Genomic DNA, 10,959 nt, shown 5'->3' with positions numbered 1-10,959 from the left:
GTGTGTGTGTGGAGGGGTGTGTGTGTGGAGGGGGGGTGTGTGTGTGGAGGGGTGTGTGTGTGGAGAGGGGGGTGTGTGTGTGGAGGGGGGGGTGTGTGTGAGGGGGGGTGTGTGTGTGTGTGTGTGTGGAGGGGTGTGTGTGTGGAGGGGTGTGTGTGGAGGGGTGTGTGTGTGGAGGGGTGTGTGTGTGGAGGGGTGTGTGTGTGTGTGGAGGGGGTGGGTTTGTGTGTGTGGAGGGGGTGGGTTTGTGTGTGTGGAGGGGGGTGGGTTTGTGTGTGTGGAGGGGGGGGTGTGTGTGTGGAGGGGGGTGTGTGTGTGTGGAGGGGGGGGTGTGTGTGTGTGGAGGGGTGTGTGTGTGGAGGGGTGTGTGGAGGGGGGTGGGTTTGTGTGTGTGGAGGGGGGTGGGTGTGTGTGTGTGGTGGGGGTGTGTGTGGAGGGGGGGGTGTGTGTGTGGAGGGGGGGTGTGTGTGTGGAGGGGGGGTGTGTGTATGGAGGGGGTGTGTGTGTGTGTGGAGAGGGGGGTGTGTGTGTGGAGGGGGGTGTGTGGAGGGGGGGGTGTGTGGAGGGGGGGGTGTGTGGAGGAGGGGTGTGTGGAGGAGTGGTGTGTGTGTGGAGGAGGGGGTGTGTGTGTGGAGGGGTGTGTGTGTGGAGGGGTGTGTGTGTGGAGGGGTGTGTGTGTGGAGGGGTGGGTTTGTGTGTGTGGGGGGGTGGGTTTGTGTGTGGAGGGGGGTGGGTTTGTGTGTGATGGAGGGGGGGGGTGTGTGTGTGGAGGGGGGGTGTGTGTGTGGAGGGGGGGTGTGTGTGTGGAGGGGAGGTGTGTGTGTGTGTGTGTGTGGAGGGGTGTGTGTGTGTGGAGGGGTGTGTGGAGGGGGGTGGGTTTGTGTGTGTGGAGGGGGGTGGGTGTGTGTGTGGAGGGGGGGTGTGTGTGGAGGGGGGTGGGTGTGTGTGTGTGTGGAGGGGGGTGTGGAGGGGTGTGTGTGTGGAGGGGGTGTGTGTGGAGGGGGGGGTGTGTGTGGAGGAGGGGGGGTGTGTGTGTGGTGTGTGTGTGTGTGTGGAGGGGTGTGTGTGTGGAGGGGTGTGTGTGTGTGTGTGTGTGTGTGTGTGTGTGGAGGGGGGTGGGTTTGTGTGTGTGTGTGTGTGGAGGGGGGTGGGTGTGTGTGTGTGTGTGTGTGTGTGGAGGGGGGTGGGTGTGTGTGTGTGTGTGTGGAGGGGGGTGGGTGTGTGTGTGTGGAGGGGTGTGTGTGTGGAGGGGGTGTGTGTGTGGAGGGGGTGTGTGTGTGGAGGGGGGTGGGTGTGTGTGTGGAGGGGGTGTGTGTGGAGGGGGGTGGGTGTGTGTGTGTGGAGGGGTGTGTGTGTGGAGGGGGTGTGTGTGTGGAGGGGGGTGGGTGTGTGTGTGGAGGGGGTGTGTGTGTGGAGGGGGTGTGTGTGGGGTTGCGTGTGTGGAGGGGGTGCGTGTGTGGAGGGGGGGTGTGTGTGTGTGTGTGTGTGGAGGGGGTGTGTGTGTGTGTGTGTGTGTGTGTGTGTGGGGAGGGTGTGTGTGTGTGGAGGGGGGGTGTGTGTGTGTGTGTGTGGAGGGGGGGTGTGTGTGTGTGGAGGGGGTGTGTGTGTGGAGGGGGTGTGTGTGTGGAGGGGGTGTGTGTGGGGTTGCGTGTGTGGAGGGGGTGCGTGTGTGGAGAGGGGGTGCGTGTGTGGAGGGGGGGTGTGTGTGTGTGTGTGTGTGGAGGGGGTGTGTGTGTGGTGTGAGTGTGTGTGTGTGTGTGTGGAGGGGGTGTGTGTGTGGAGGGGGTGTGTGTGTGGAGGGGGGGTGTGTGTGTGTGGAGGGGGTGTGTGTGTGGAGGGGGGGGGTGTGTGTGTGTGTGGAGGGGGTGTGTGTGTGGAGGGGGTGTGTGTGTGGGGGGGGTGTGTGTGTGTGGAGGGGGTGTGTGTGTGGAGGGGGTGTGTGTGTGGGGGTGGGGTGGCGTGTGTGGGGTGGCGTGTGGAGGGGGGGGGTTTAGGGTGTGTGGGGGGGGGGGTGTGTGTGTGTGTGGGGTGGCGTGTGGAGGGGGGGGGGGTTTAGGGTGTGTGGGGGGGGGGGTGTGTGTGTGTGGGGGGGGGGTGTGTGTGTGTGGGGGGGGTGTGTGTGTGTGGAGGGGGTGTGTGTGTGTGGAGGGGGTGTGTGTGTGGGGGGTGGGGTGGCGTGTGTGTGGGGTGGCGTGTGGAGGGGGGGGTTTAGGGGGTGTGTGTGATGTGGGGGGGGGGTGTGTGTGTGTGGAGGGGGGGGGTGTGTGTGGAGGGGGTGTGTGTGTGGGGTGGCGTGTGGAGGGTGTGTGTGGAGGGGGGGGGGTGTGTGTGGAGGGGGGGGGTGTGTGTGGAGGGGGGGGGGTGTGTGGAGGGGGGTGTTGTGTGTGTGTGTGGAGGGTGGTGTGTGGAGGGGGGGTGTGTGTGTGTGTGTGTGTGTGTGTGTGTGTGTGTGAGATTGTGTGTAGGGGGAGGGTCGTGTGTGTGTAGGGGGAGGGTCGTGTGTGTGTAGGGGTAGGGGGTGGGTCGTGTGTGTGTGTAGGGGGAGGGGGAGGGTCGTGTGTGTGTGTGTGTGTGTGTAGGGGGAGGGGGTGTGTGAGGGGAGTGGTGTGTGTGGAGGGGGTGTGTGTTTGGAGGGGATGTGTGTGTGTAAGGGGAGGGGTGTGTGTGTGTAGGGGGGGGGAGGGGGGTGTGTGTGGAGGGGGGTGGGGGTGGAGGGGGTGTGTGTGGAGGGGGGTGGAGGCGGTGGTGTGTGGAGGGGGGGGGTTGTGTGTTTGTGGAGTGGAGTGTGTGTAAGGGGGGGGGGTGTGTGGAGGGGGTGGTGTGTGTGTGTGGAGGGGGTGGTGTGTGTGTGTGTGGAGGGGGGGTGTGTGTGGAGGGGGTGTGTGGGTGTGTGTGTGGAGGGGGTGTGGGTGGAGGGGTGTGTGTGTGTGAGTATATATATATATATTATATATATATATATATATATAGAGGTGTGTGGAGGGGGAGGGTGTGTGTGTGTGTGTGTGTATTATATATATATAGTGTGTGTGTGGGGTGGCGTGTGTGGAGGGGGTGTGTGTGTAAGGGGGGTGTGGGTGGAGGGGTGTGTGTGTGTGTATATATATATATAGAGGTGTGTGGAGGGGGAGGGGCGTGTGTGTGGTAGAGGGGGGTGTGTGTGTGTGTGTGTGTGTAGGGGGAGGGGGTGTGTGAGGGGAGTGGTGTGTGTGGAGGGGGTGTGTGTTTGGAGGGGATGTGTGTGTGTAAGGGGAGGGGTGTGTGTGTGTGTAGGGGGGGGGGAGGGGGGGTGTGTGTGGAGGGGGGTGGGGTGGAGGGGGTGTGTGTGGAGGGGGGTGGAGGCGGTGGTGTGTGGAGGGGGGGGTTGTGTGTTTGTGGAGTGGAGTGTGTGTAAGGGGGGGGGGGTGTGTGGAGGGGGTGGTGTGTGTGTGTGGAGGGGGTGGTGTGTGTGTGTGTGTGTGTGTGTGTGTGGAGGGGGGGTGTGTGTGGAGGGGGTGTGTGGGTGTGTGTGTGGAGGGGGTGTGGGTGGAGGGGTGTGTGTGTGTATATATATATATATATATATATATATATATAGAGGTGTGTGGAGGGGGAGGGGTGTGTGTGTGTGTGTGTGTGTATATGTGTATGTGTGTGTATTATATATATATATAGTGTGTGTGTGGGGTGGCGTGTGTGGAGGGGGTGTGAGTGTAAGGGGGGGTGTGGGTGGAGGGGTGTGTGTGTGTGTGTATATATATATATATAGAGGTGTGTGGAGGGGGAGGGGCGTGTGTGTGTGTAGAGGGGGGTGTGTGTAGGGGTGTGTGTGTGTGTGTGTATATGTGTATGTGTGTGTATTATATATATATATATATATATATATATATATATATATATAGTGGGTGTGTGGGAGGGGGTGTGTGTGTGTGGGGTGGCGTGTGTTGGGTGGAGGGGGTGTGTGTGTGGAGGGGGTGTGTGTGTGTGGGGTGGCGTGTGTGGGGTGGAGGGGGTGTGTGTGTGGAGGGGGTGTGTGTGTGTGTGTGTGTGTAAGAGGGGGTGTGTGTGGAGGGGGTGTGTGTGTGTGGGGTGGCGTGTGTGGGGTGGCGTGTGTGGAGGGGGCGCGTGTGTGGGTGGCGTGTGTGGAGGGGGCGTGTGTGTGGAGGGGGTGTGTGTGTGGAGGGGGTGTGTGTGTGGAGGGGGTGTGGGTGGAGGGGGGTGTGTGTGGGGTGGAGGGGGTGTGTGTGTGTGTGTGTGTAAGGGGGGGTGTGTGTGTGTGTGTGTAAGGGGGGTGTGTAAGGGTGTGTGTGTGTGTGTGTGGAGGGGGGATGTGTGTGGAGGGGGGATGTGTGTGGAGGGGGTGTGTGTGTGTGGAGGGGGGTTTTAGGGGGTGTGTGTGTGGAGGGGGGGTTTAGGGGGGGTGTGTGTGGAGGTGGGGGTGTGTGTGGGAGGGGGGTGTGTGTGGGGAGGGGGGTGTGTGTGTGTGGATGGGGGGTGTGTGTGTGTGTGTGTGTGTGGAGGGGGGGTGTGTGTGTGTGGAGGGGGGTGTGTGTGTGTGGAGGGGGGTGTGTGTGTGGAGGAGGGGGGTGTGTGTGTGGAGGTGGGGGGTGTGTGTGGAGGTGGGGGGTGTGTGTGGAGGGGGGTGTGTGTGTGGAGGTGGGGGGTGTGTGTGGAGGTGGGGGGTGTGTGTGGAGGGGGGGGGGTGTGTGTGGAGGGGGGTGTGTGTGTGTGGAGGGGGGTGTGTGTGTGGAGGTGGGGGGTGTGTGTGTGGAGGTGGGGTGTGTGTGTGGAGGTGGGGGGTGTGTGTGGAGGTGGGGGGTGTGTGTGGAGGGGGGGGTGTGTGTGAGGGGGGTGTGTGTGTGTGGAGGGGGGAGGTGTGTGTGTGTGTGTGGAGGGGGTGTGTGTGTGTGTGGAGGGGGGGTGTGTGTGTGTGTGGAGGGGGGTGTGTGTGTGTGTGTGGAGGGGGTGGGTGTGTGTGTGTGTGGAGGGGTGGGTGTGTGTGTGGATGGGTGTGTGTCTGTGGGGGGGGGTGTGGAGGTGTGTGTTTTATAAATCGTTTTGTGTGGGAGGGGGGATTTGACTGTATGGCCTCGTGCACACTTCCGTCGGCCGTTGTACTGCCGCTAATGACGGTTTCATGAATCACGGACTTCACACGAATGGCTATCGTGTGCAGTCCGTTGTTTCACGGGCCAAATCAATGCAAATGCCGAGACTGTTCCATCAAAAACTGGCAGGAGTAGCACCTGCCCTATTTTTGAGGGAACGGCGGCACGGTTCCGTTAAAACAATCTAAGTGTGCATGGCCCCATTGAAATAAATTTCAGGGTGCTATCAGTTCAAACAACGGATAGCACCCTGATGAAAAAAACTGAAGTGGGCATGAGGCCTAAGGCCATTTATACGGCTGCGTATCACGGATCCGCAAAACAAGGACCGCACATAGAACTATACTGCTTGTAAAATGTGCAAATGGCTTTATGCTTCAGTTACATTCAAAGTGTGGGAAAAAAGTTACACCTCATTGATTGGTTGAGAAAGCAAACATGGTGAGTGGGAAGGAAATGTCTGGAAAGATTTGGGCGGGGGGCGCCAAGATGAATCTTTGCCCCGGGTGCAGGAGAACCTAGCTACGCCTCCGACCTATCCACTGGACAAGTGCTAACTGTTAGATCGGGGGGGTCCCCCCAGAGGTCGGACCCCTACAGATGTAACTGTTAACACTTGTCCAATGAATAGGTCATAGCTTATTGTAACCAAAATACCCCTTTAGCTATAAGACTCGTTTGCCAGGAGGAGTTGAATGGAGCGCCGTGCTTGGCAATTTCTATCAGTGCCATAGCGTTTGAATGAAGCAACAGGGAGCATGCTTGATTGATGCTCCATTTGACACGAAACTCCCTTTCTGGTGATTTAACCAGTAACACCTGTCCAGTGGATAGATGATAACTTGTCGTAATCGGAAAAACACCTTAAAGAGGCTCTGTCACCAGATTATCAAATCCCTATCTCCTATTGCATGTGATCGGCGCTGCAATGTAGATAACAGTAACGTTTTTGTTTTGTTTTTAAAAACGGTCATTTTTGGCTAAGTTCTGAGCAATTTTATATTTATGCAAATGAGTCTTTCTAACTGGGCGTGTATTGTGTTTTTAGCAACTGGGCGTGTTTACGTCTTTCACTGCACAATCACACTGTGCTGTGGATCATGCTGGGCTGGAACAATGAGAAGTGTAGGACACTGATTAGCCCCGATACCCCTGAAGACGCTGCATCTGCAGTGAAACATGTCGGGGGGGGGGGGCTCTTGAAATTTTAACTTGATACTGCTGATCTCTGATACTGACTTTGACCTTGGTCAGAGTGCAGTGTGCTGCAGCCGCTGACTCTTTGGATCTTGCTACTGCCACACATTGCACTATGCTGGTTACTATCAGCAGTGAACATAACTTTTAATTTCTATGTAGTGTGTCTTTGCTATAATAGCCTAATAAAAATGTGTTATTTTATCTTGCTTGTAGTTGTTAAAAAGGGCCTTTTGCCGGCAGGCAAATATTTCTATTAATAGGACACTGATTGGTCAGCCTCATACACTCCTCTGTACAACACCCAGTTGGTAAAAAGTAAAAACACGCCCAGTTGTCCATTGAGAGTAATTAGCATAAATCCAAAATTGCTCATAACTTGCTCAAAAATTATCGTTTTTCAAAATAAAAACCACTGCTGTAATCTACATTACAGCGCCGATCAGATTCTGTAGGAGATGGGGCACTTATAATGTGGTGACAGAGCCTCTTTAAATGCAGTCTCTTTTTTTTTTTTTTCCTAATAGAGGCTGTGAATAATCGAGTTCATATTTTCTTCTTCCAGACACAAGCAACATGTGCCAAACTTCTACTGCACCTCAGACGTCTGTAACACTCACTTCTCCCTTCAATATTACATCCTCCATGGCAGCATCAGGAACCCTGACCAACCCAGTAACCGTGGCAGCAGCTATGAGTATGAGAAGTCCAGTCAATGTCTCAAGTCCTATTAACATCACTTCATCCATGAATTTGGGGCATCCAGTGACCATAACTGCACCTATTTCAATGACTTCACCTTTATCCTTGACATCACAGGTTAATTTGCCTACGCAAGTCTCTTCTCCAGTTAATATAGCACACCCAGTCACTATAACAAGCCCTATGAATCTCCCTACATCAATGACTTTAGCTGCCCCGTTAAATATAGCTATGAGACCAGTGGAGAGTATGCCATTCTTATCCCAAGCTCTACCCTCTACATCACCTTGGTAAAGGAAAAACTGATTTCAACATACATTTACAACAGTATTATGGAGTAGTTTTGTAGTTCTCTACAAGCGACTTGTTTCTGAAATAAGGAGATAAAATTTCATTGGTCATTTTTAGTATTTGGGAATAGTTTGTCCTGGACCACATCCACTAAAAGAGGAGAGGATAAATCCATAACTGAAGACTGAATATAGGCTAAAGACTGTTTGACAGATTTTAAAGAAATTTGTATTAGTATTTTACCTGATTATTAATTATTTTAATAACACTAGCAAGGTATTTCATTTTCTGTATCCCAATAATTGGATACATTTTTCTTTTTAAATCACTACTTTATTTTATGTGATGTTGTTCAGGCACCCGTGCTTCTTAACTGTTAATATTCCAAGTAAATTGCACTGTAAAATATCTTCATATGACAGCGATAAAGGAAGTTTGCAAACAGTATTCTATAGGAAGATGGATGTTTCCTACATTGAGCTGGGAAGTACATAGATATCTGGTCAGTTTCACATTGAGCAAATCTATACTAATGCCGGCAAACAATTCTATAAATGAAATGAAGAAAATACCAAGAAGCCTGTCCCTTTTGCTTCCTGAATCCTCAGCATTTGGAATGTAAATATTGTTTTAAATGTATAACCTGAAGTGAGTATTTGATTTGTTTTTAATCAAGATTTTTGGCAGAGAACAGTAAAATAGAGGCATCTTCTTTATCTCAATCTACAATTTGCAAAGACTTTGGTTTCGGTTAAGGTGGTGTGCTTGTGAAGTTGTGGTCACATCAATTTCCCTCAGGATGTTCTCCTCTGAAGCATTACTACCCTGCCCTGCTGAATACAATGTATCCATTATAGCAGTAAACGGCACAATAACCAGCATTAAACAACCAACAGGATTACCTTTAAAAAAAAAATCTAATGGGTGTAGAAGCACAAGAACTGAATGTGTTATTCTTTGCCCATTTGGATTGCTGATGGGTCAGAAAAGTTGAGAAGGAATTGTTGTCTTCTATTAAAATTGTATAGTTTGTTTTCTAACCACTAACTAGGTAGTGAGCCCTACAAGACAAGCCAAGATTATATCAAGATTATATTTGTGGTTTTTGTTTTGTGTTTCTTTCCTCTTCTCTTTTTTTATTTTTTTCCTCTCTTTTTGAAATTTCTTAATTGTGTGATGTAGAAATCTGTTCAATGTGTAAATATGTTAGCATTTTTATAGTCCTATCCATGTTCTTGCTAGTATTATTCTTTTAGTGACAGTGGGACACTGCCTATTCTGGCCTGTCCCCAATAGCACTTGCTTTTTGGTCAGATTACACACTTAAGGACACCCCAGCCATTTTTAATCTGTATTTTATATGTTGTTTTTTTTTATTCCTCATCAAAAATGTAAACTGTACTGTAGTAAACCAAAAGAATACATTACTTTTTGTTTTTAGAGCATCATGCGAACTGAACTTTTTTTTTCATTATAGATATGCATTAAATTCTTAAATTGCTGTAGATACTAGCAAACACATTTTATAAGCAATGTGTTGCAGACTGTTTCAGCCATTCAGTTTAGCGATACTAAAGAAACAAAACAAAAAACATTTACTATTTTTTATCAGATTGAGAGTAATTTTTATTTATACATTTCAACCTATTTTCTGCCACATGAATTATATTATGCTATCAGATAATAGGATCAATGAATTAAGTAGATCAACTATTCTAAAAATAAAGGCCAATTCTGCCATTGCAGTAGAAAAATGGCATGCTTTAAAAGAGGACACTTCTGAAATGAGAAGACTTTGGACAGAAAAATACAGACTGTGTAGGGGCTTGATATATACAATAAACAGAATTCAGTGTAAAAATATTTTATAACTGATCTTTTGTATTGTAGGACATAAACTATACATCTTTTTTGTATATACAAAAGCTTAGGTACTTTCTGTTTCGCAGAAAGCAGCCACATTCCTACACTTTTAATGTATATGTTTGTTATATTGTCCATGTAAACACATGCCCCATGTTTGTGCCTTTTTAATTAGTTTGTCTCAATAAACAAAATGTAGAGCATTTTCTCTTGTGTCATCTTTATGGTAGCAGATTCCTTCTTAAAAACAAACTTGATAAACTTTTTCCAATAAAGCATTTTCACAATGCAGATGTGAACTTCTTAAATTGTACTGAGTGTTACAAAAAGAAAACCACAATCGCTCCTTAGGCATATGTACATTATTTTAGATGTATTGCAGTTATAATCTCTACCTATTTTGGCTATGTTCACACGGAGTATTTTGGGGGAGGAATATCTGCCTCAAAATTCCGTTTGGAACTTTGAGGCAGATATTCCTCTCCCTGCACGCCGATTTTCGCGGCAATTATCGTGCCGTTTTTCGCCCGCGGCCATTGAGCGCCGCGGGCATAAAACAGCGCGAAATACGCTTTCTCCTGCCTCCCATTGAAGTCAATGGGAGGTCCGAGGCGGAAGCGCCCGAAGATGGAGCATGTCGCTTCTTTTAAAACTGCCTCGCGGGAAAAAGACGCCGACGCCTCCCATTGAAATCAATGGGAGGCGTTCTCGGGCCGTTTCTGCCGAGCTTTGCGACGCGGTTTCCGCGTCAAAAAACTCGACAAAATACCCCGTGTGAACATAGCCTTTGAGTGTTTCGTTGTTGTGTTTTTATAGCTTACTGCATAATATAATGTAGATCCTTTTACACAGCATATTTTGGACTTCAGGATGCAGCCCCATTTTTCAAATCTGACGTGTCACTTTGTGATAACTTTTGAATGCTTTTACTTATCCAAGTGATTTTGAGATCGGTTCTTCATGACACATTGTACTTTGTGGTAAATTTTGGTTCGATATGTTTACACTTTATTTGAAAAAAAAAATTAGCATTTTCCTAAATTTGAAATTTGCTTCTAAAATTGATGTTGCCACACAAATTTGTGAATAAAGAAGGTAAGCATATTTGTAATGTATTTTTTTTATATCTTTTTTAGGATGTTATAGGGCTTATATGTTTTTTTAATTGCAGTTTACATTTTCAACAATATTTGCCAAACAATTTTTAGGCACCACTTCAGTTTTGAAGTGGTTGTGAGGGATCTTTATATTTGAAACCCCCATGAGTCACCTTATTTTAAAAACTGCATCCTCAACATATTCAAAATAGCATTTAGGAAGTTGGTTAAAATATATTCTAATAAAAAAAGAGGCCCCAAAATGCACTAGGTGCTTCTTTGCTTCTGGGGGTTGTGTTGTAGTCAACTAGAGCCACATGTGGCACATTTCTAAAAACGTCAGAATCTGACCAATACATATTTAGTAATGTTTCTCTGGTAAAACCTTCTGTGTTACAGAAAAAAATGGATTAAATTTACATTTCTGAAAGAAAAATGACGTTTGCAAATTTCCCCTCCACTTTGCTTTAACTCCTGTGAAACGCCTAAAGGGTTAAGAAACTTCCTAAATGCTGTTTTGAATACTTTGAGGGTCTAGTTTTTAAAATGGGGTGTTTTATGGGGGTTTATAATACATAGGCCCCTCAAAGCCACTTCAGAACTGAACTGGTACCTAAAAAAAACCAAAAAACAGGCTTTGGAAATTTTCATGAAAATGCGAAATTGGTGGTTATGTTCTAAGCCTTGTAACATCCTAGAAAAATAAAATAATGTTCAAACAA

At 49.2% G+C, this 10,959-nt stretch overlaps 1 protein-coding gene across 2 annotated transcripts in view; it reads left to right on the top strand.

Moving 5' to 3' along the window:
* VEZF1 (vascular endothelial zinc finger 1) overlaps window positions 1–9,359 on the top strand; it is a 98,563-nt gene extending 89,204 nt beyond the window's left edge. For both annotated transcript variants that reach the window (XM_075853481.1, XM_075853482.1), the window contains exon 7: window positions 6,850–9,359. In XM_075853481.1, the coding sequence (XP_075709596.1) occupies window positions 6,850–7,280 (431 nt within the window). In that variant the 3' untranslated portion in view covers window positions 7,281–9,359. The remainder of the gene's footprint in view (window positions 1–6,849) is intronic.
* Window positions 9,360–10,959: the final 1,600 nt, after the last annotated feature.

Source organism: Rhinoderma darwinii, chromosome 2 (genome assembly GCF_050947455.1).
Source record: "Rhinoderma darwinii isolate aRhiDar2 chromosome 2, aRhiDar2.hap1, whole genome shotgun sequence".
NCBI lineage: Eukaryota > Metazoa > Chordata > Amphibia > Anura > Rhinodermatidae > Rhinoderma > Rhinoderma darwinii.
Note: the sequence above shows the minus strand (reverse complement) of the source record. Positions and strands in the feature narration are given on the sequence as shown.